At 50.6% G+C, this 24,840-nt stretch overlaps 1 protein-coding gene across 1 annotated transcript in view; it reads left to right on the forward strand.

Moving 5' to 3' along the window:
- The window catches only part of LOC144827835 (chromaffin granule amine transporter-like), a 548,688-nt gene that overhangs the window by 518,199 nt on the left and 5,649 nt on the right, over positions 1 to 24,840 (forward strand). Inside the window, exon 12 of the mRNA XM_078686001.1 lies at positions 21,749 to 21,812. Coding sequence (XP_078542127.1) covers positions 21,749 to 21,812 — 64 coding nt within the window. The remainder of the gene's footprint in view (positions 1 to 21,748; positions 21,813 to 24,840) is intronic.

Below are 24,840 nucleotides of genomic sequence, written 5' to 3' on the forward strand. Positions count from 1 at the left end.
TGGCCGCCCTTCTTCAGCAACGGCACAATGATCGCCTCCCTCGCTGACTCCGGCAGCCTGCCCAGCTCCCACGCCTCACCATAGACCCGCAACAACTGTGGCGCCAGAAGGTCCAGGAATGCAGCATAGAATTCCACAGGGAGGCCATCACCCCCTGGTGTCTTCCTCCGAGCCATGTGCTTAATCGCTGCTCTAATCTCCCCCTGCTTCACAGCAGCACCCAGGGCGTTCCCTTGTTCTAAGTCTGCGGCAGCTGGGCCTCCTCCAAGAAGGCATCCAAACCCGTCGGGGGCAAGGGCAGCCTGCATCGGTACAGCTCCGAGTAATAAGCTAGGAACTGGGCATTAACTTCCCGTTGGGAGAAAACCAGCGCCCGGTAGGTGTGGCTAGGGACAGAATCGGCGCGCCTCCAGAGTGGGGGTTCGCCAGCCACGCCAGCAGCGAGCCGGCTCGGTCCCTCTCGGCGTGAGCCCGGACCATGTATTCCCGGTAGTCATGGCAGCGAAGCCTTTCCACTTGTGCGGCTACACGTTCTCTTGCCGCCATCACCTCCTCCCTATCGCTCCCCGCCGTGTGGTTAGCCTTCTCCACCCGCCTAAGCGAGTCCTCCTCCCGCTCCACGTCTGCCAGCAGCGTCCTACGCACCCCGGCCGAGGAGGAGAGGCACGCGCCTCGCACCACCACCTTGAAGGCATCCCATTCGACCGCTCTGGTAGTTGCGGTGTCCGCGTTCTCCCAGAAGTAGCGTTCAAGGCACTCCTGCAGTTCCGTGTGGAATACTGGGTCCTCCAGCATCAGCGGATTCAGCCGCCACGTGGGGATCGGTTGCCGCTGCCTAGACCAGAGGACTGCGAGTAAGCAAGGGTTGTGGTCTGAGATAGTCTTCGCCAGGTATTCGCTACTGCGCACTAATTCCTGGGCCCCAACAGTACAGAGAAAGGCGTCGAGGCGGACGTGGAGATCATGGGGTGTGGAGTAGAACGAATAGTCCCTATCGTTGGGTTGGAGCGTATGCCAGGCGTCTAGGAGGCCCCAATGTTCTTGCCAGGCCCTCCGGACTTTGGCCACCCTGCGCACCACCGACTGAACTAGAGGAGGATGCGAGCGATCTAAATCCACATCCACCACCGAGTTGAAGTCCCCCCCCCACGAACACCGTGCCGATCAACAGAGGCGCTAATCTTTTCGATAACGCCGAAAAGAACGCAGCTTGGTCAAAATTAGGGACATAAACACTGCAAAGCGTGACGTCCCGGCCATCCAATCTCCCCAACACCGCTACAAACCTCCCCTCCGAATCAATCTCCGTCGTCATGGGCTGGAAGGGGACGCCCGCCCGAACCCAAATCAACGCCCCCCTAGCATGAGCGGAGTAGGTTGTATAGTAAAGCTGCCCCCTCCAACGCCGCTGCAGCGCTCGCCCCTCTGCCAGTGTCAAATGCGTTTCCTGCAGAAAGGCTATCTGAACCCCCCTACGCACTAGATATGCATGCACCTTATACCTTTTACTTATAGAGTTGAGCCCCCGCACATTCCACGTAACATATTTCAGTTCCAACTTAGCCGCCATTGGTAAAGCTATAGCAGTAACAGAACCTCAACAACCCTAGTGGCACACTGACAGACCCCTGCAACATCAAACACCCCCAACTCACCCCCCACCCACCCACCCCCAGAACAGGCGTCAAACACTTGCTACCCATCCAAACTCCCACCCCCACAGGTGAGGGAAACTCTGGAAAGCACCAGAGACTCACAGATTATGTGAGATAGAGGGGGTAGCGCAGCACCTCCTGCTGGACAGCCCGAGATCCACCACACCGTGATGGGCCGATCCCGGTCAAGAAGAAATCTCGCCCCCCCATCACCCAGCAGCGCTCCCGCCCAATCAAGTGCATAGTGCCATGGGGCCCCCACAGTGCCATCAACACCCCGGGAAGACAGGGAAAGTAGCCCCACCCGACACCCCTTCGAAAGGAACTCCAGCAGCCCTGTCATAGTCATCCCCACAGGCCAAGCACCCCTCCTTACTGTCCCCTGCACAGCTGCCCGGCAGTCACTCGTCCAACAGTCCCTCGGCCGTCTGAGGGGTAATCTGAGGTAAATCCCCAAACTCCTTCTCCGAGCCCCCATCCGAGCCTCCCTGCCCCGTCTCATCAGAGCCCAAATGGGAGCCCGAGTCAATCACAGGGCCCTCTGCCGCCACTCCAGAAATAAGCGACACCGCCTGTATAGCGGCCTGCCTCTCCAGTTCCGTCTGGGACGCCGGTGGGGATCGCTGGCTCTGTCCTCGCTTCCGATTGCGTCTGCTCCGCCGCGGCCGCGGTCGACCCTCAGTAGTCACCGTCCACACACCCGAACCATCCTTGCCCGCCCGGTACCATTCCAGCCATTGCCAGGCGTCATCCGGCGTGTCACAGAACATCGCCACTCCATCCACCAGCACCTTCAGGCGCGCCGGGAACAGCAGGGAGTACTGAACTCCCTCGTTGCGGAGAGCTCGCTTGACAGCCACGAAGGAAAAGCGGTCGCGCTGGACCTCTTGAGAGTAGTCAGGAAAGAGGGATACAGACGCATTGTCCACCTTGTACGGACCATTCAATCTGGCTTGCCGCAGAATAATGTCTCGATCCCTGAAGTGCTGCAGGCGGGCTATGACAGGCCGAGGGGGACGGCCAGGGGCCAGAGGTCGGGCCGGGACCCTATGGGCTCTCTCCAAAGTATAGAAGTTCGTCAGGCCCTCAGGCACCACCACATCTCGCAGCCAGCGTTCAAGATAAGAGACCATGTCATCCCCCTCGACGTTTTCGGGCAAACCCACCACTCTAATGTTGTTGCGTCTGTTGCGCCCTTCTGCATCAGCCGCTCTCCTCTCCAGTTGTTGCACCCTACGCACCAGATCATCCAGCGTAGCCGGTTCGAGTTTCTCAAGCACCAGCTCCGTGGATTTGACACGGTCCGCAAGCTTGTCGTGATCTGCTTTCAGTAGGCCTAGGTTCGTAGAGACCTGCGCAATATCCTGACGCAGCGCCTCCCTCGTGTCCCCTATGGCCTTGAGGATCTGGTCCATCTGTTGTTGTTGAAGACCTGTGCTCTGGCTATCTGTCGATCGATGGTCGTTTGCCTCAAGGGGGTCCTCAGCCTGATCCGCCGAGGCCGCACCAGCACCCTTCCGCGGCTTCCCCATGATGCACCACTAGAGCACGCAGTTGCGGCAAGCACCAGAGGTCCGCCCCGTAGCATTACCAGGGTCGCAGGACTCACCTCCACCCAGCTGGTCCGCACGTGATATAGGGTGAAGGCTACTGGACAATTCCAGGGGATAGCGTGGGCCCACTCTCAGGATCCTCGTGTGCACGGGCCGCTAGCCATGCGGGCCACACCAAGGCATGCCAGGCCCCCAAAGGACATCCGCTGAGTCCAGAAAGCAGAGCCCCAACCAGGGGAGCTCAAACGTATCTCCGCGCCCCCACCAGCGCGAGACCGGGACCAAGGTCAGAGACTTGCGCCAGGAAGTTCAGGCGCGCCGAAGCAGGCCAGCCGGGGGCCACCCGCCATCCAGGGCCCGGGATGCAGGCTCCAAAGCGCTTCCACTAGAGTGCCAGCACGGTCCCCTCAAGGCGTTAGTGGGCCCCTGGAGGTTCCCAGCTCCCAGTCCTCCAGACGAATGGCTTCGGGCTCCCAGGGACTGGGCACCCACCCCTGCGTCTGGTGCCCGGCCGGCGCCGCTCCAGATTCCGAAGCCACTGCCCCAGAGCGTCCGTCTTGCGACCTCAGCTCAGCGCCGTACCCCACAGTACCTGCGCTGTCACAACTGCCCCAGGCGCAGCGCACTCCTCAGCAGGGAACGCGCCTCCAGCCGAGCGCAGCGCCGCCTCTGCTCCTCTCTGGTCTGGGCCTTCGTCCGCACACACCCGCCAGGTGCAGCCGCAGGTCCCTGGAAGCCTGCGCGAGAAGGTCGTGGCGTCCTCCACTGCCAGGCCAACCCTCCGGTCTCGCCGTCTCTCACACCGCCGCGATGGGTCAGCCTCCTCGGGGTCCCTCCAAAATCGAGGTCGGGGATCCGGGCCGGCCGCAGGCCCACAGCAAGATGGCCGTCCGTCAGTGCCCCGGCCTCCCGGCAGCCGCCGGAATCAAGGCGATCACGGGGCCCTCCTGGCGCAAAACAGCTGCCGAGTCGCCCCCAGTCCTTCAGGGACCACAGCAGGTCGGTGGCGCCGCTGGGGAGGGGGTCTGTCAGGATAATTCGCCGAGATCAGCCCGGAGCTCGGGACTCAGGCGACCATGCTCGTCGGCGCTTAAGCCACTCCCCTCCCTATTCAAGTTTCTTAAAGATACATAGTTTGATCAAATGTTCTAACGAGGAGCACAGACCTTTCATTTGATTGCAATGGTATGCCTATTTTCCAGGTACCTGGACCTTTGTCCGAGCATGCTTCAAGTGTAAGGTATATCGTTTTGAACCTGATACTGAGTTAAAGAGTGTTGGGAATTGGGATTCTGGTCGGCACAGGTATGCACTCTTTCCAAGCAGGAACCACAATTCTTGTCATGTAAGCAGTATACACACCATAAATTAACCTGTGCTCACCCTCTGGTAGCTTGGCACAGAGTAGGCAGGCTTAACGTAGGAGGCAATATGTAAAGTATGTATGCAACACTTCAAGCAGTAACACAGTGAAAACACCTCAAAAAGACTCTACACCAGATTAGAAACATAGATTTTCATTTTATAAATAAAACAAGACCAAAATGACACAAATCCATTAGGTAGAAGTAAATATATGTATTTTAAAGAATAAAAGTAGGAATACCTCTTAGAAGCAACAAACGCCTGTGGGGGTTATCTGGTTGCACTGGGCCAGGACAAAGTCACGAGTTCCAGCTGAATGAGATGGAGCAGGGGCCAATACAAGAACCGTGGAAGGCCTTTTGAAAAAAGTACCTTGGTCCTAGTCGCAACAGCGAGATGCGGGCACAGCTGAGCGATACCTCGATGTCGATCCCTGCAGTTGACGTGATGCATTGATTTTCCCCACACATCAATGGCAATACGATGGTTTTGAAGGAGAAGCACCAAAGCCAAAATACATTGGTTCCGAAGCTCATGTGCTGGGTTTCTCATGCAGTCAAGAGGATTCATCGATCTACTCAAACTGCAATAGCGGCAATGCAGTTGTTCCAATTCATCAGTTCTTGAGGCGATGTACTAGTGCTGAGTTTGATGCACCAGGCCATTTCCCACAACAGTGTTGATGCATCTATTCTGCTACATGCAGGAGAAGATGCGTTGGTTGCAGTGTAGCAAGCACCTGGATTTACTTTCAATGGATCAGGCACAGGAGCAAGATATCCCTGAATCTCAAAACAATAGGCAAGTCAGCATGCCCTTGGAGATCTTTCTGGGTTCAAGCAAGAATTCAGTTCTTCCTCAGCAGGGGCAGAGGGTAGATGGCAGTAGGGGAGCACAGCAGAAAAGGAGTTCTTCAGAGCAGCAGTCCAGCAGAGCGGCAGTTCTTGGGGCAGCACAGCAGTCCTTCTTCCTGACAGAGTCTCTGTACAGGTCCAGAAGTGTCAAATTTCGTGGTCTCAGAGACATAGTACTTATTCCCAGTTGTGCTGTTGAAGTGGGGATGACTTCAAAGAGGGACTTTGAAGTGCACAGAGGTCCTCCCTTCTTAGCTGTGGCTCCAGACTACCTACGGGGAGGTAATCAACCCTTTGTGTGGGTCAGGACACTACCCATCGAGGTGTAAGTGCCAAGTCCACCCAGCCATCCAACCCAGGATTAGCCATCAGGATGCAGACGGGCACTAAGTTGCACCTACCCTTCCTTTGTGTTTAGCCTGTAAAGGGAATGCACAAAGTCCCGCTGCCACCAACCCCAGACGAGCATTGGAAACAGGCTGCAGGCACACAGAGCATTAAAAGCTGAGAAATGCCATATTTCTTAAAGCGGTACAAAAGGGGTGGTGATGGACGGAGCATCTGATCCAATCAAACACTCACACCCAGTTAAAAGATCTGGGTTTAATCTATCACCGTTCTTTAGCCCACCCTGCTACCCGAGTTCAGACATGGCCATATGCAAATCAGTCTGACCCTGTGCCTCATGGGAACAGTCCAGCCCGAACTACCAAGCCATGCCTTCCCTGGATCGGAAACAAGCTTCCTAGGACCGGTTTCTGGCATTTCAGCCGTCTTCAGCCAGGCTTGCTTGAATCCAGTGGCAAAGTGAGCAAGGGACTCACGTCTGAGCATACCCTGCCAACTTATTGCGAACAAAGCGGTACAAAAGGGGGCGGTGATGGATGGAGCATCTTAACCAATCAAACACTCACACCCAGTCAAAAGATCCGGGTTTAATCCATCACCGTTTTTTAGCCCACTCTGCCACCTCAGTTCAGAAATGGCCATATGCAAATCAGTCTGACCCTGTGCCTCATGGGAACAGTCCAGCCCGAATTGCCAAGCCATGCCTTCCCTGGACTGGAAACAAGCTTCCTAGGACCGGTTTCTGGCATTTCAGCCGTCTTCAGCCAGGCTTGCTTGAATCCAGAGGCAAAGTGAGCAAGGTACTCACGGAAGGCATTTAGTTGTGGTAAAGTTGAGAATTCGTCCTAAGTTTAACTTAAGACAAACTTAAGACAGATTTAAGACAGACTTAAGAGAGACTTAAGACAAACTTAAGAGAGACTTAAGACATACTTGAGACAGACTTAAGACAGACTTAAGACAGACTTAATACAAACTTAAGACAAAATCCTAACTTAAGTCTGTCTTAAGTCTGTCTTAAGTTTGTCTTAAGTCAAACTTTTTTCTGTTCAAAGTCTGTCTTAAGGTTGACTTAAGACAAACTTAATACAAAATCCTAACATTACTACTACTGAATGCCTTCTGTGAATACCAAAAGTAGTAAGTTTAGGGTTTTGTCTTCAGTTAGTTCTGTGAATCAGGCCCTGAATTTCAACCACCCAGCACTGCTGAATGTGCCGATTTCAGTGGGCATCTCAGCAGGACGTCAGTGCGCATGTGCAAAGATAAGATAGGGGTTGGCAGATGGGCCTGCGAATGCATACAAATATTAAAAGGAGATAGAGATATATATAAAGAGAAAAATAGAAGGAGTTAGAGAGGTGAAGAGAGAACAAGCGTGTGTGTGTGTGTGTGTACAGGAGTGCGTGTGTGTGTAAGAGAGAGATGGAGAGAGAGAAATAAAGAGAGAGTAGTTAAAGATTAGAGTGTGGTGTGTCCTGGTCCTGACGAATGGACGTACAATGTCCAGTTCCACCTCTCTAAATCCTGCTGCCATATTCAAGAGGGTACCCAGAGTGCCTTGCAATGGTATACACTAGACTAGAGCCACAAATAAATAATCGCCACAAACATTTGCAGGAACATTGATCCATGGTTCCAGCACCATTCCCTGCTAGGTCCACCTAGTATGATGAACCACATTTAAAAACGAGGTGGTCCTCCCTGGGTTCTAATTTGAAAGATATTAAATAACAAACAGTCAAATGAAGCACAACACAGACTTCAAAATTACAATAAACAGGATCCTCATGGAGACAGAGTCGACAATCCAGAGACACCGAGCCAACAGCAAAAGAAAACCACCTCAAACTGCTCAAGAATCCCATCGCCACATTCTTCTCCCAAAACTGGCACAACCCCTGTTAGTATTTAACAAAAAAGTGGTCCCTCTGGGGGAAGTGTAGCTCTAGACTTCCCCAAAAAGTATTAGGATAAGAGTACAAACATCTCTAACACAATTAACTCAACATTATACATTTATTTTATTAAACTTATTTTTAGAAACTTACAATTCAATTCATTAAATTTAAGACAATTGTCAGGTCCTCCCTGAGAGTGATGGCTCAGTGAAAGTAACTATTGGTGCAACAAATTCATTCAAATAATCTTTATTTCAGTAATAGACCTTAAAAGATACAAACATACAATCAATAAAAACAACATTGTGACTATGTACATCACCATTGAAATAAGCGAACGGGACGCGTGCATCATACTTTAGGAGGGACTAGGCAGAAAAGTGTCAATGAGAAGTTATAAGCAGGAGGCGCCTGCTGATGATGCCAACAGAGAGCGCGTAGGCAGGGAGTGCTGGGATATGTAGTTCCGATGCTGTGTCTCGCGCCATTCCCCTCCCGGCAGACGCGATGGTCAAGAGCCTTCACCCTTTCAGCAGGGCTTAGAATGGGCAGCCGTTCCCCTCACGGCAGGAGGTGCAATGCAGGTGCGCGTCCCCAAATGAATATGTCCTATTTACAGAAATGTATAGATGTGGCTGATTGGATAGAAGGATATTTCTAGTCAGCACCCTTTGGAATGCATGTTGCTGTCCACCATCAATATATAAAAAATAGTCCACATGTGTTATTTTGTTGATGTTTCTACCCCCTAAGCATGTGCAATTCACAACAGGGTCATCACCAGGACGAAAAATTCATAGTAGATAGCAATGGGTAAGGGCTTTCCAAAGGTGCAAAGGTCACCTGAAGTTTGGAAAGGTCAAGTGGGCTTCACCACTCGCATGAGCCTCTCGGAGAGAATGTTGAGGCTTCTTAAAGGTGCAGGTGTCACCTGAGATTGAATCAAATCAGTATGTTTCACATTCGCCTTTAACAAGGAGAGTCCATCCCTCACACCCCTTGAGTACGCATGCCTACGGCAAACGCCTGTCCCCAACAAGTGCAACAATCTCGGCCATGTGTGCGGTCTGTGCCCCATGGGATGTGGCCTAACAGCTGGGGCGGATGACCTCGAAGCTGGGGAGCAGGATTCGAGTCTCGGCAGGGACGCTCAACATCCTGTGAGTCTCGGCAAATCACTTAATCTCTCTGTGCGTAACAAAAAAGGAAGGTGTCAGTCTGTAACACAACTGGTGCTCGTGTAACGCGCTCTGATACCTTTGGGTCTAGTTTGTGCCTTATAAAACTCCCCCCCAGTGGGATCTACCTTGTGGGACTCTGTTGGGATGGACAGTTAAGACAGTGTGATAGACTGACCGGAGTTATGACTAGGAAGGGGTGTGAGCATGTGACTACTGGAAATAGGGCTTTCTATGGTAATATCTAATACCTTTTCTGTGATTTGGATCCAGATGAGACACTTGGCGAGGGGTTTTCTTTGTTTTGTTACTCAAATGAATAGTATCTGAAAGGTTTCTATGTTTCAGCGATGGTGGGAGTGTTTTCACTGATGGCTTCTGCATCATTACCAACAGAACATTCAAAAGTACAGAATCTCCAGCTCCATCACCACAAACAAAAAACAGAAGCGACGTCAGACTTATAATGGCTCAAATCCTTCACTTGAGAATTTGGTAACCCCCCTTGTACACAGCATGCCATCACTGCACCACAGCACTGCCCCGGTAAACCAGCAGGGATGCTCAAGCACAAGCTGCTTTTAGGACAGGTGATCCTTCAGCACTGGAGTGAAGCACATCAATCCCCAATCTTTGTGGAGCTCCTTGGGTGAATGGCAATATAAACCTCATTGACTAGCTTGCATGGGCAGGTAGTCAGGAGATGGGCACATGGAACTGTGGTACCCAACAGCCCAGGGTCTAGGACCTAAACATACAGGAAGAATATGATCAAAGCAATTCACCTTTTAAGTAGGAGCATCTTTCCAACCAGTTCTTTGATGCTGAGTTGTCAAACTTTGGTCATGCCAGAAGTAGCAGTGGAACAACTCAGGTAATAACTTCAGCCCTGGAGTCAACCATTCTACTTTACTAAGAAGACCTCCGCTAAAGTGTGTATGACCTGCAGTCACGATGAATAATGTCTGCGTGCAAGATCTCAGGGAAGCAAAGGGAGCATGACAGAGTTCAGACTTGCTCTAGTAAGAAAATGAGCAACGTTTTTCAAACTTCTGTTTTACAATTTGCAGATGTTCACAAATATGCACGTCTTACAATTTGGAACAAGAACCTTTGCTTTCCGCAATATTTCTGCCCTATACACTTAAGATATTTTCCTCCAAAATAGGATTTTATGACATTGCTCTTGAAATTGGAATCCCTGGTTTTTTTTGGCGCATTTTCTTCTTGCTCATGTTTTTTTCCATTAAATCAGACTTCATACTTTCCCATTCAAGTGCTTTATATGTTGTCTACGTGTGCACTCTGAGTCTCGAGCTCACAATATCTGTAAGACAGAAAATCGAGGCAATCGAGTTGCAACAAGAACTACATTGGATTCAAACTGTGGGCACCATGCAACCATTGGGGCTCAATGATCGTTTTGACATGAGCTGCTTCTTGTACATGTAATTTTGACAAGGATTGAATATGTGTTGTTGTCTCCCTTGTTTTCTATTTGTCGTCAGGAATAACCTAAAGAGCAGGATTAAACTATCTCTATGTAATGTGTAGCTAAGATGTTATTTTTCCTGTATTCTTTTGCATATTTTACATCAGTTTTGTATATAGTTGTGGTGTTCTGAGCAGGATTGTGACATTACATTCTACTGCACAAAACATGGAATTGGGTTGTGCACTTTTAGTTTCTCTTCACCTTATCTTCTCTTTGTCATCTGGATATTAGTACCTTAGCTTCTTTTCGTTATTAGCACACTAGTACACTCATAGGGACTAACTGTTTCATGTTGGTGGGCACTTATGTGATAGAGTCGTTAGGGTAATCCTTATGCGTTTTTTAGCCAGTTCTTCCAACAGCTGCCTTTCATTTGCTCACGCATAGATCAGATGTACATTCTACTTGTGTATTGCAACTCCGTTTAGTCCGTTTTGGGACTTGTTGCTGGGTCACTGCTTGTGCAGTTTTGAGGACTCATCACCTGTAAAGTTGTTATTGATGTGTGTCATACATCTTACGTGTCCTTTTTAGGGCGCTAAATATTTATTTTGTATTACCTTCACATTGTGGATGCTTCCCACTTACTCCAAGATGGCGCTTCCCGCGCAACCTCACCTTCACTGTGTGCGCGCACTCGCCTTTATATGGCGCCTTCCGCGTATCTGCATTAGTCCGTTTTTTACTCCAATGTAGAACAATATGTAATCCGAGACTCCAGTGAGGCTGTGTTGATTCGTTGTAGCAGAGAAACTGAGAGGGAGACGACGTGCTTTTGCCAACAAAGTTTGTAATACATGAGTAAGTTTTTAATTTTGTGGTTCCCTTCAGAACTCTACTGAGCGACAGGTTATGAATCAGGGTTTGTTATTCTGATGCGTGTCTCACACATGTTTTTTAGATGCGTTTAATACAGCGTCTGGTGGCAAGAATCTCTTTGTGATTAGTTGGAGAGTGGAGATTATCATTCATAAGGGTGAGTGGCAGGAACGTTTATACTTACATAGTTTCTGAGCAGGTAATCACCATTCTCCATCTTTAATAAGTGGGTGGTTTTGCTATCTTTGCAGTGATCTTCTTTTTATTTATCCACAACACTTCGGCAGCAATTACTTCACGGATAGGATTAAACATAGTACATTTTTAAGGTAGGCGGTTGTGGCATTTCTATTGAGACTTCAGAGCTTAGGCAAGTTTTAAATGAATCACGGCGATAGGGCGTGATATTAAGCACATTGTTGGTTTTCTCTACAGTTGCCGACACGTGGCCACACTCAGGTAGACCAGTCTGACTCATTGTTTTTTTCACATCTTTATTGTTGCCAATTGCTTACCACATTGGGCATTATTTTGAGGTACTAATGGGACATATATCCCCGGGTATCACTTTATCTACGCTATCCTATCACGTGGGTATTTCTTGGTACCTATCTATGATCTTTGCTGTTCTTTTATCATGTGTAGATACAAAGTGTGAGGATTTATGTTTTGTTGCCTGCTTTCCCGATTAATGCCACAATTTTTGTAATGGCACAACATTATGACCCGCACATGGTGTGTCTAAGTGCACAGCTTGTTTATCTCACAATAACCAAAAATTTAAAGTGTGAATATTGAGAAATTGTTTTTGCTTTCACAGATTTCCCCTGAAGAAGGGACATATCGTCCCGAAATGCATCGGGCATTTCCAAGATGGTTATTGGCGAAAATGTATTAACTTATGTATAGATTGAATCTTGATGTTAAATTTTGTGAATTCATGAAGTAATGAACCATCATTTGTTTTATCTCTGATGTTTCAACTGACCAGTGTATATATGATTGTGTAACTTGAAAGTTATAATATATACATGAGTGAATCAGAATGATATATTAGTACTTTTTTGGAAATAATATTGTTGGAAACGGGATCCCTGGCTGACCAGGGCTTTCGCCAAAGTCAGTCAGAGACCACCACTCCCAAGTCAGGGCAAGGGAGTTACACGCCAAGATAACCCCTGCTCACCCTCTAGGTAACGTGGCGCGAGCAGCAAGGCTAAACTTGGAGGCGATGTAAGTTAAGTGTTTGCGCGCGCACCCCCAGCAACAACTCCCAAGGCCCACCACAAAGGAAACTCCACACAAGGTTATATGAAAATAGCCTTTGTATTATAATAAATATACATCAGATAAAACACACATATTGTTACACTGTGCCAACAGGCACGGGCGGAATTTACAAGGGATTATGTACAGGACAGGGCCACCTGGACCACTGTCAAGGGTATGCACTTTTAGAACTTAGCACTTCTTAGATCATAGAATACAATTACTGTAGCACAAAAATAGAACTTGTAACACACAACCAGTCACTACTGGTACCAGGTGAGCACCACCTATGCAATCCTCACTCTCTTAGGAGATCACACAAGGAACCTGGGCCTCGCTAGTACCACCTGTACTAACAAGAAGGAAACCACCTAAGTATCGCTATACCTGTAGGGGTCTAAGGAAGGAAACACATGATGCATCACAATACATTCAGAGGTGTAAAAGAACCACACATGATGAATAAACTACCCATTCAGAGGTGTAAGAAAAGTACAATTGCAATGGCGCCAAATTCACAAGTCACCACCTGTGATTGTCCCTGTGTCCCAATGTCAGGGCCTAAACGTGGCGGATGCCCAAAAAGTGCTGGGCAACTGGTGCAGGGAAAGTTAGGGCAACGTTGGAGCCTCTCTGGGCTCAGGAATGAGGAAATGGCACCCTCAGAGCCTCGCAGGCTCTGCTCTCCAGAACCACTGTGCCCCAGAGCCTCTCAGGGCTCTCAAAACGCTTATGGGCACAAGAGCCTCTCTCAGGGCTCTCACGAAATCAACATGCCCCCTTGAGCCTTTCTGGGCTCTGTAAACAACTAGCGCCTGGAGTATTCTGTGGAGTCCCCACTCTGGGGACTCAAAAGAAACAACTGCCCCCGGAGCCTCGGGGCTCCAACAAACAATTGCCGCCTTGGAAACCTCTCTGGGCTCCAACAACCAAGGTGCAGCCTCGCTGGGCTGTGGGAGTCCCTCTCGGGGGACTCAGAGCAGGGGCAACAGCCCCAAGAGCCTCAACCGGCTCTACACCACGAAATGCTCTCTTGAAGCCCTCGTGGCTTCACTCTGCACTTTAGCGCTATCTTGCGCTACCGGAAAGGGGGGGGCGGACACCGACAATGTGTCCCGGCGCCCCTCCCTCCGACACTGCCACACTCACCGGCTTCTGCAGCTCTTCTCTGAGGCTGCTCCTCGGCTTGGTTGGGCAGTCGGCTCTGCACGGGAGCTCCCGCTCCTCGGGGGCTCCCTCCACACTTCTCCCTCCCTCTCCGGGGCTCTCCCTCGCTCTTGGAGGCCCGGGGGGGGGAAGACCAGACGCCGGCTTTCTCTCCTCACCGGAGCGCGGGGTGGCCTCCCGTCCGCTTCCGGTCGTCTCGCCGCAACTTGCCTGACTTCCGGGTCCAACCTCGGGGACGCGCCGCAATTGGCCGACCGGCCAAGCACTTCCGGGTCGCCGCGGGCAGCGCGGCGGCTCGCTTTAGGTAGGCAGGCGGGGTCCCATTATCCGAGGAGTGGGCTCCCTCGTGATAAAGTATGAAAACGGGCAACAATAAAGCGGCAATGAGCGGGGTGGCACCCGCGCCGCCAAATCACCACACGGGGCGATCAGATGCCGGGTGGGCACCGGCTGTGCACACCAAGCGCTAGCAGCGCTAGCAACGAAGGGCAGGCGCTCTCAAGCGCCACAGGACGAAAATACAGCGCTCACAGCGCTAGGGCCAAAATAAAGCGCTTTCAAGCGCTAAGCAGGAGATTGCAGCGCTCCCCAGCGCTGAAGGGCAGAGAGCAGCGCTCTCAGGGCTGCAGGCAAAGAATCCTCAGTGCTCCCCAGCACTGGAGGACAGGTCAAGTCTCCAGCAAGGGCTGGAGGCAGGCAGGGGGGCAAGGCTGGGCCAGAGCCAGCACACTGGGTCTCCAGGCAGGGAGACACCCCAAGTGGCGGTCCTCCTGGCCCCAGCAGCAGCAACAGCCCCCTCTGGCAGGATCCAAAAGTAGAACACATTCATGGGGACACAGCCCCTTCTTTATACTGTAAAATCCCTTGTTTCAAGGTGCAGGATGGGGGGAAAACCAGTTGCAGCTGGTTCTGGAGCACTCTTGATGGCCCAACCACCCATTTCATTCACTGGGGATGCTAGGGTCATTAGACACACCACAGGGGGGCGGAGTCAGCATTGTGTGGGGAAAACCCTGCCCATCCAGGACACAGGTACACTCCTCCCACACATCCCTCATGCTAATCTCCCACTCACCACCGGGCAGACCCATCCAGACTTCCTGGAGCCTGGCATGCCAGCCAGCTCCAGCCAATCACGCTCCAGCACCCTCACTGCACACATATCTCAATGTCCAGAAGTAGCACTTCCCTTCTAGACACATACATGCCGCAGACACCATCTCGCAGCATTCACTCTCACGAGATTACACATACTAAACTCGAGCCTGCACTCCCCACGCATCAGGAACTACTAGGGACACACACATTCCCCATGCATTCCTATGGGAGGGCAGGCCAGCCATGCTACACGCACGCACTTTCACCCAGGGAAAAGTGCGCAGAGACCCAAAAATCACTAACACAGGGTCACCAATAAAAGCAAAAAGTTTAGGGGTGAACCTGCCCTGCGGGCCAAGTCCAACACAACCCCCTTCCAGCCAAAACGCAGGGGAGAACAATCACCACCGTGATGGACTTCCCTGCTTGGGGCGATAGAACACGGACGCAGGCCCGCCACTGCCGGGACATCCTCCTGTTCTATGCCACGGTGAACCCCTAGGGTTCCTTCTAAAGCTACTGTAAGGACCAGCTGGGCTACCCCACTGGTACTCCTCAGCTGTCCGCGGCCAGGACCAGGCCCTAGGCCACCCAGGTGCCACTGGTTCCTGCCTACTCACGAAGTGGGGGGTAGTAACCCCAGGCCCATAGTAGCCACTCTCCACTCTTCCTGTCTGCAAGACAGGGCTAGACTGCCACTGGTTCTCCAGCCTAGGGTCTACAACCTCAGGTGGACCAGGAGTCTCAGGGAAGGCTCTCCTCCCCCTACCTCTTCTTTTAGGGTTCCTCCTCCCCGTGCGAGGGGGACACCTAGAACGCCATTCCAACCTGGGGTTTAACCCCTCAGGTTGCACCGGGGTCAGAGGTGGGCTCTCCCACCCTCTGCACCCCCTTCCAGAGGTCTGCCCTCTCCCAACTGGAGAAGTTCCTCTGGAAGAAGAACCGGTCAGGACACTGGTTACAGTCGTCCTACCCTTCAGGTCAGGCTGACCCTGAACCTGGCCTCCCAACCTCCGGTCTAAAACCTTTGGTGGAACAATTGCCTGGCACTCCAGGACTTCTGGGGACTCACACGTTCCCCCCCTGAGGCTGACACATGACCCATATGTTGTGTGACTGTCTGTCTGGTGCAGATCTCCCGTCCCCTGTCCACCTGACAGGGCGTGGAGATCCCCCAGACCAGAAGCGGCACCACCCGGGTCCCCCCAAGAAGATCTAGCCCAACTGGCTAGTCCCTGCTCCACTGGTGCCTCCACTGGGAAACTCATCCCCCAATCACTCCTCACGCTGGACTCCTGTACCCTCCCTACCGGAGCGGTACTGCCAGACTCTAGAACCACAGGAGCTCTGTTTACAGACGCTCCAGGTCCTCTAATCACTAGGAGATCCTCCTCAAGTGTACTACCAGGACAGCCTAGGTCCCCAACCTGGTGTTCCCTCAAGAAACCACCCAGGTACTGAGACAGGGCTTCAGGCCTCTGGGGACTCTCAGCCACCCACTGACTCCTGCTCCACTGAGCCAGGTAGTCTGCCTCTCCACCCTTCTCGCCATACTGGGACCTAGCTGGGCTACACGGCGCCTCTTCCACCACGCTGGGCTGGAAGATACTTGTACCACTACTGTTGGACTTACTCACTAGGGACTCTAAAGAACCTCTGGCCCTCTCCCAGCGGTCTGCTTCCGCGGCAAGCTGCTCTGAACAAGGAGACCCATATTCCAACAGGTGTTGGCGCAACTCTGGACAACAACCACTGAGCACCTGCTCTTTGACAATCATATCAAACAGTTTCTCAAAATCAGAGTCAGTGTGAACTTCTACCCAAGCCCACAGTGCTCCATGACATTCATCCTCAAACTTTTCCCAAGACTGGGGAGACAGTTTCCTACTGCCCCTGAATTTCAACCTTAACTCCTCCTCTGGGGAAACAGGTACCAGACTGGGGGAACTGGGACTGGGATTTCCTATACAGGAATCTAAATAGCTGCCACCACTGGACTCAACCCTCCCTGGGGGATCCAGAAAATCATGACTGCGGTCAGGGGATAACCCACCCTCTAGGGCTATCTTCTCCCTGGCCAAGGCCCTCTCAGCCTCTGCAATCCGCTCCTTCACACCCAGCTGCGCCATCTCTCTGGCATGCTCTAACCTGAGCTTCTCCATGGCCAGCTGGTGCTCCCTCTCTTCTCTCCTATCCACCCACTCCTCTGGGGACAGGGAAAGGTATGGGGTGCTACATCTGACACTGGACCCAGCAAGGCACTCCCTATCTAGGGGGTACTCGCTCTCTGCTGGCGCCCAATCACTGTCAAACTCACTCTCCACTTCAGACTCTTCAGGGCTCCCCTCAGACCCACCACCCTCATGGCGTGCGGCCCGGACCCTCTCTCTCTCACTGTGCTCACGCTCCCAGTCATCCTTCTGCCATAGGATCATGTTATCCCTAAGCTTGGACTGGGTGTCTGAATCACTCACTGGGATGTCTCTCTCCTCACAAAACCGTACTAACTCATGCACACTGTACTTAAACAGGCCACAGAGGTTAAAAGGAGATTCCATCTTGACAGGATGCTCACAGACACGTGCAACACAAGGGACCTAGCAATCTGAAGTAAGAGTACACAATTCCAAAACTTCAACAATCTCCTTATCAAAGAGAACTCATACTCATGCGTCCAGGAAGACACACCATTCATCCACACACACCCTCTCCTCGGATCGGTAAGGCAGTTTCTACCACCCCTGACTTCTCAACCTGACCAAAGCGACACAGGTACCAAACTCTGGAAGCAGGGCGGGGGACAAATGTACTGAACACAATTATCAATGACACTCTTCAGGAGAAGAAACAATGGAATTTTACCAAAAACAATAATCCCCAAAATGTGGTTATCTAAAAATGTAGAGCTTTGAAGTGCGGCCAGCCGCTACTGTGGTACAACGCAAACACAAATCCTTATCCCACCGCTGCCACCAATGTTGGAAACGGGATCCCTGGCTGGCCAGGGCTTTCGCCAAAGTCAGTCAGAGACCACCACTCCCAAGTCAGGGCAAGGGAGTTACACGCCAAGATAACCCCTGCTCACCCTCTAGGTAACGTGGCGCGAGCAGCAAGGCTAAACTTGGAGGCGATGTAAGTTAAGTGTTTGCGCGCGCACCCCCAGCAACAACTCCCAAGGCCCACCACAAAGGAAACTCCACACAAGGTTATATGAAAATAGCCTTTGTATTATAATAAATATACATCAGATAAAACACACATATTGTTACACTGTGCCAACAGGCACGGGCGGAATTTACAAGGGATTATGTACAGGACAGGGCCACCTGGACCACTGTCAAGGGTATGCACTTTTAGAACTTAGCACTTCTTAGATCATAGAATACAATTACTGTAGCACAAAAATAGAACTTGTAACACACAACCAGTCACTACTGGTACCAGGTGAGCACCACCTATGCAATCCTCACTCTCTTAGGAGATCACACAAGGAACCTGGGCCTCGCTAGTACCACCTGTACTAACAAGAAGGAAACCACCTAAGTATCGCTATACCTGTAGGGGTCTAAGGAAGGAAACACATGATGCATCACAATACATTCAGAGGTGTAAAAGAACCACACATGATGAATAAACTACCCATTCAGAGGTGTAAGAAAAGTACAATTGCAATGGCGCCAAATTCACAAGTCACCACCTGTGATTGTCCCTGTGTCCCAATGTCAGGGCCTAAACGTGGCAGATGCCCACAAAGTGCTGGGCAACTGGTGCAGGGAAAGTTAGGGCAACGTTGGAGCCTCTCTGGGCTCAGGAATGAGGAAATGGCACCCTCAGAGCCTCGCAGGCTCTGCTCTCCAGAACCACTGTGCCCCAGAGCCTCTCAGGGCTCTCAAAATGACTGTGGGCACAAGAGCCTCTCTCAGGGCTTTCACGAAATCAACATGCCCCCTTGAGCCTCTCTGGGCTCTGTAAACAACTAGCGCCTGGAGTCTTCTGTGGAGTCCCCCCTCTGGGGACTCAAGAGAAACAACTGCCCCCGGAGCCTCGGGGCTCCAACAAACAAATGCCGCCTTGGAAACCTCTCTGGGCTCCAACAACCAAGGTGCAGCCTCGCTGGGCTGTGGGAGTCCCTCTCGGGGGACTCAGAGCAGGGGCAACAGCCCCAAGAGCCTCAACCGGCTCTACACCACGAAATGCTCTCTTGAAGCCCTCGTGGCTTCACTCTGCACTTTAGCGCTATCTCGCGCTACCGGAAAGGGGGGGGCGGACACCGACAATGTGTCACGGCGCCCCTCCCTCCGACACTGCCACACTCACCGGCTTCTGCAGCTCTTCTCTGAGGCTGCTCCTCGGCTTGGTTGGGCAGTCGGCTCTGCACGGGAGCTCCCGCTCCTCGGGGGCTCCCTCCACACTTCTCCCTCCCTCTCCGGGGCTCTCCCTCGCTCTTGGAGGCCCGGGGGGGGAAAAGACCAGACGCCGGCTTTCTCTCCTCACCAGAGCGCGGGGTGGCCTCCCGTCCGCTTCCGGTCATCTCGCCGCAACTTGCCTGACTTCCGGGTCCAACCTCGGGGACGCGCCGCAATTGGCCGGCTGGCCAAGCACTTCCGGGTCGCCGCGGGCAGTGCGGCGGCTCGCTTTAGGTAGGCAGGCGGGGTCCCATTATCCGAGGAGTGGGCTCCCTCGTGATAAAGTATGAAAACGGGCAACAATAAAGCGGCAATGAGCGGGGTGGCACCCGCGCCGCCAAATCACCACACGGGGCGATCAGATGCCGGGTGGGCACCGGCTGTGCACACCAAGCGCTAGCAGCGCTAGCAACGAAGGGCAGGCGCTCTCAAGCGCCACAGGACAAAAATACAGCGCTCACAGCGCTAGGGCCAAAATAAAGCGCTTTCAAGCGCTAGGCAGGAGATTGCAGCGCTCCCCAGCGCTGAAGGGCAGAGAGCAGCGCTCTCAGGGCTGCAGGCAAAGAATCCTCAGTGCTCCCCAGCACTGGAGGACAGGTCAAGTCTCCAGCAAGGGCTGGAGGCAGGCAGGGGGGCAAGGCTGGGCCAGAGCCAGCACACTGGGTCTCCAGGCAGGGAGACACCCCAAGTGGCGGTCCTCCTGGCCCCAGCAGCAGCAACAGCCCCCTCTGGCAGGATCCAAAAGTAGAACACATTCATGGGGACACAGCCCCTTCTTTATACTGTAAAATCCCTTGTTTCAAGGTGCAGGGTGGGGGGAAAACCAGTTGCAGCTGGTTCTGGAGCACTCTTGATGGCCCAACCACCCATTTCATTCACTGGGGAGGCTAGGGTCATTAGACACACCACAGGGGGGCGGAGCCAGCATTGTGTGGGGAAAACCCTGCCCATCCAGGACACAGGTACACTCCTCCCACACATCCCTCATGCTAATCTCCCACTCACCACCGGGCAGACCCATCCAGACTTCCTGGAGCCTGGCATGCCAGCCAGCTCCAGCCAATCACGCTCCAGCACCCTCACTGCACACATATCTCAATGTCCAGAAGTAGCACTTCCCTTCTAGACACATACATGCCGCAGACACCATCTCGCAGCATTCACTCTCACGAGTTTACACATACTAAACTCGAGCCTGCACTCCCCACGCATCAGGAACTACTAGGGACACACACATTCCCCATGCATTCCTATGGGAGGGCAGGCCAGCCATGCTTCACGCACGCACTTTCACCCAGGGAAAAGTGCGCAGAGACCCAAAAATCACTAACACAGGGTCACCAATAAAAGCAAAAAGTTTAGGGGTAAACCTGCCCTGCGGGCCAAGTCCAACAAATATATTGTATGATATAATTTGTTTTATTACGTTTAAGTTACTACTAGAGTCCGTGAGGACTACACATGCACAGTGCACAGCGTATCCTGCCAGCATTGCCAGCTCTAAAACTGCACTGATTCTTTGCACTTGATTGACAGCAAGTGTTATGCTGCGGCACCATTGCTATAAAATTAAGGCAACTGTTTAAATTAATTTGATAAACTCTAACATTAGGAGTGCGCTTCCAACTCCCAATTCAGGCCCTTGCACAGTGCCAGATGGGGCTCTCCAGGAGTAGGGCTAATGTTCCGCCACTGGTACAACCCGATGCTTAGAGCAGACTTCCATGCCATCAATTCTATCCAAAGGAGTCATATGCTTGCCCAAAGCCACTGAAAGAGGTGAGTTGTTAAAGCAGAAGAAAGCTTCATGTGAAGCAGCTGAAAAAATTGTGGGAAGCTGCATGGAAGCAATTATTCCTGCATTGCATGCCCCCAAAATTTATGATTCCTGTTATTCCGCTGCCCACAGAGTTTCTGGTATTATGGGTAAGTGTTCAATTAGCGTGCTATTTAGACATGTTTTAATTCAACTGCTCAATAACTTCAGAAGGGAAAGGTCATAAAAGAACTCATTCGGGGGCATATTTACTAGGAAATGTCAGAGCGCAGAACTGCACCAAATATGTCAGCACCGCGCTCTGACATTTCCAATACGCAGGTATTTCCTACAATACAGTGCACCCCTTAGTGTTTTCCCTAGCACTGGTGGTAAAATTAGCGGCCTAGCGCCAAAGCATGCACCCTCGCACTATAGTGCAAGGGTGCCTGTGTTTTAGGGAATGATTGTTTATGTGCAGGAAGGTGTCCCTTCCTGCACATAAACAATCCATGATGGCTATTTCTGCAGCACACATAGAAGTAGCAAATCCTCATTATTTAATGATCGTTTATGTGCAGGAAGGTGTTCAATCATTATTGGCTTTTTGCTCGGAGCAGCAGTTAGCCTGCAAGTCCTTAAGAGTTGAGAGGTTTTCAAGCTTGAGCTAGTGAGGACAAGCAGAGGGAGGCAGATGTGTGCTGAATATCAAGGGCTTTGTGTGCTCTGTCTGTTCTGTGTTCCTTAAAATTCATTATCATGACTGTATTGTTGTCAGGCTGATTCGGAATTGTATTTTTGCATACCTAATAATCCTGAAAGAATTCTTCGATTTTGAAGAAAAAAGATGAGGAATGATCTCACTAGCTTCTCTTTCTCTAAAGGTTCCATTTGCCAACAACATCTACGGACTCATTGCCCCAAGTGGAGGTCTTGGATTTGGTATAGGTAATGCTCGCATATCACACAGTAAAACAGCACTTGCTGGGGTCATCAAATGTAATTACTGGGTTCTTCACAGAAAGAAAAGCCTGGTTATAAGAAACACATAACAACTATAAACAATCTCTGTCAGATGGGTATCAAGGCTATGTTTATTTATCTAGTCATGCCAACCCAGATGTGTAAGTCGTTGGCAAAAACTCATCAACCACCCAGTTCAGGTCACAGGCCCATCAGCCAATGGACTTCAAATGGGCTGATCAATTATAATAAAGAGAAAGTGTGAGGTGGATCAGGAAGTACCTCACATAAGAACCATCCATGGTGCTTCTGGTTGGTACTCATCAGTTTGCTCACTCTGTCATCATCAGCACTTTCTTGACAGAAAAAGAATGTAACCTAACTCATAATAAACTAATGTGATGAAGAGGTGTATAGATAAATGTGACATCTATCCTCCATGTACACCCCGTAATGTGAACAAAGAGTGAAGTGAACTCCCCAAGCATTAAAATGGAGACATGAACATCTACCCCACATAATATTTTAACTTTGAACTAGTGTTCACACTCATTTAAAAAGACATCATGTATAGATCATTTAAACCTGAAAGGCCAACATGTTTCATAGCACTACAAATTTGCGGCAATTCAATCAGGGAATGGGGACACATCTCTGTGAGAAGTTAGCCTGGCGTATGCTGTCCACTAGTCTAGTGGGCACCTTACACCAGTCCAAACGACCCTTATTGATGGTAGGTTAAAGACAACTTTGTAGAAAGCTTTCCGAGTGGTAGCTGTGGAGAACAACCTTCAGGCTAAGTCTTGAAGGAATGTAAAGCAGCTTGTTTTACCAGTGTATAAACGAAAGGAGAACCACACCAGGTATATAAATCAAATACATATATATTTATTCCAAACACTCCCCTCTAGTCTCTTTATGAGGCTGGAGGCAAAAGTACATTCATTAAACTTAATAGCGCACAGTAAACTAGCACAATGTACGTTCAGCTCTAGGGGCGTACCAAACCATGTATCACTAAAGTGGAATAAGAACCTCGTCTGCCATAGGCACAGGACCTAGAGCCTTTAGAACCACTGGGGACACCAGGAACCTCCCAAGGTAGTGACACAGGGGACCCACGGAGACGCGTGCAGTGTCTAAACACAGCCGCAAATCACCATTAACTTCTATGTGGAAAGTCGCAGTTGGAAAATTGAAGACACTTTCAAGAGGACTTGGAGCAATCCCCTTTAGAACTAGGAGGTTCTAGAGTCAACACCCACGGGAGCACCGGAGTACTCAAGTTACCTCATCTAGGTAAGCAAGGTGCCTGCTGTTTGGGAAGCTGCATAAGGAGAAAAGAAGAACAGCTGCAATTTTCATGCATCCAGCCTGGAGTCCATTACTACACACTGCTGTTTGCTGATGGCTGAAGTTGTGGTTACGTAGTGGGCGTGGTTGGCTCCTCTACTTCTCTTGTGCTCTTTTTCTAGTACAGGAGCAATAACAGCTGCTAAACAAATGTGGTACAACCAGTGCTATCACCCTAGATGCACTATAAAGAGGGGGTGAGATGAACCGCTAGGGCTTGGGCACATGTCCTGTTGCATGCTCAAGAACCCCTGGCTCCCAAGGAACTGGGTACATTGATGGACACTCGCAATGGCTCAGTCACCCCTGCCCAAATGCAGTCACCTGCATTTGACCTCAGCCACAAATAGGAACTGCTCACTTCTCCGCTCCCCTCTCCTCAAGCACAGGCAGCAGCAGGAGGCAGAAGAAAATGTAAGTGTAGCTGGGCTCCTATGCAATAGCGCAAGCTCGAAATTTAGGAACCCAGTTTGGCCCAGTTTAGGCCCAGGAGCCCATGGCACCTATTGAAACCTGAAAACAATTTCTAGAACCCAAAGCTATTGCGGCAGGGAGCTAAGAACTAGTGCCAGCCAGGCAGAAGAGGCTGTAACATGTAGAAGGAATTAGCAGCATGGAGGGAGTAGTGGAGAAAGGAGTGAAAAACCAGTCATTGGTGTCAACCTTGGAGCTGGACAAGCGGCGTAGCAACCCAAACCTGTGGTCAGGCATGAGCACGGCAGTCAGGAAACCAGGGAGGAGGGTGACATTTAATTTAATTTTCCCATTCACATCCAGAGGAGAAATACCATGTGGGAAATAACCATATTTTGAGTGCTGTCCCCACAATTTTGCAATCTGTTTTGCTGACGTTAGATTTCCGTGCACTTCAACCCAGATAAACAGGTCTGTGCTACCTCTTTGAACCGTCTGACATTGGCGTAACCTCAATTGGTGTAATTTTCTATAAGGCTATATCATATGGTGTGGAAATATACCTCTGCCATGGAAAGTTAAGTAGAAACCGTAGACTGCAGCAACTCTTCTGCCATCAACTACAGTGACACGGAAAATATACCTTCAGGCCTCCCCGTGTAGTCTAATAGCAGCAGCTTGAACCCCTGCTGCTGAGACCTGTCAAAATCATCCTTCTGACAGGTAGGAAAGCCTGATTTTAAATGTTTAAAAAGCCACCAATAAGCACACCTTGCTGCCCACAAGGTAACGTGCAAAGTATTTAGGAATAGAATATGAATAACTTTAATGTATACCTTTTGACATTTAGCAGCTAAATTCAAATATTTTTTAAAATATTTAATAAACAAGCAATCTTATGGTGAAGTCAGATTTTTAATTAATATATTTGAAAAGTAACTTTAAGAAAGTTACTTTTTATGATGCTAGAAGCTAATATGCAGTTGCTCTCCAGCCACTTCCCCAGCCTGTGCTTGGCCTCAATGATGTATGAAAGAGATGTTAAAATTCCCCTAGAGTAGAGAAAATTGCCTTAGTATGAGGAGGTGTTTTCTTTTCCTCGCAGGAAGGTTAATCCAGATCCAGGAACTTCAATTCCTTCAAAGGGGCCTACCTTGTCACAAGCAAATGTTAACTGGCACTCAGAAAAGCTCACTCTTTGTTCCCATAGTCAGGCTGGCACCAAACCTAGTGGGAAGAAAGCTAC

The sequence above is a fragment of the Lissotriton helveticus genome, chromosome 4_1, assembly GCF_964261635.1.
Source record: "Lissotriton helveticus chromosome 4_1, aLisHel1.1, whole genome shotgun sequence".
In the NCBI taxonomy this organism is placed as follows: Eukaryota; Metazoa; Chordata; class Amphibia; order Caudata; family Salamandridae; genus Lissotriton; species Lissotriton helveticus.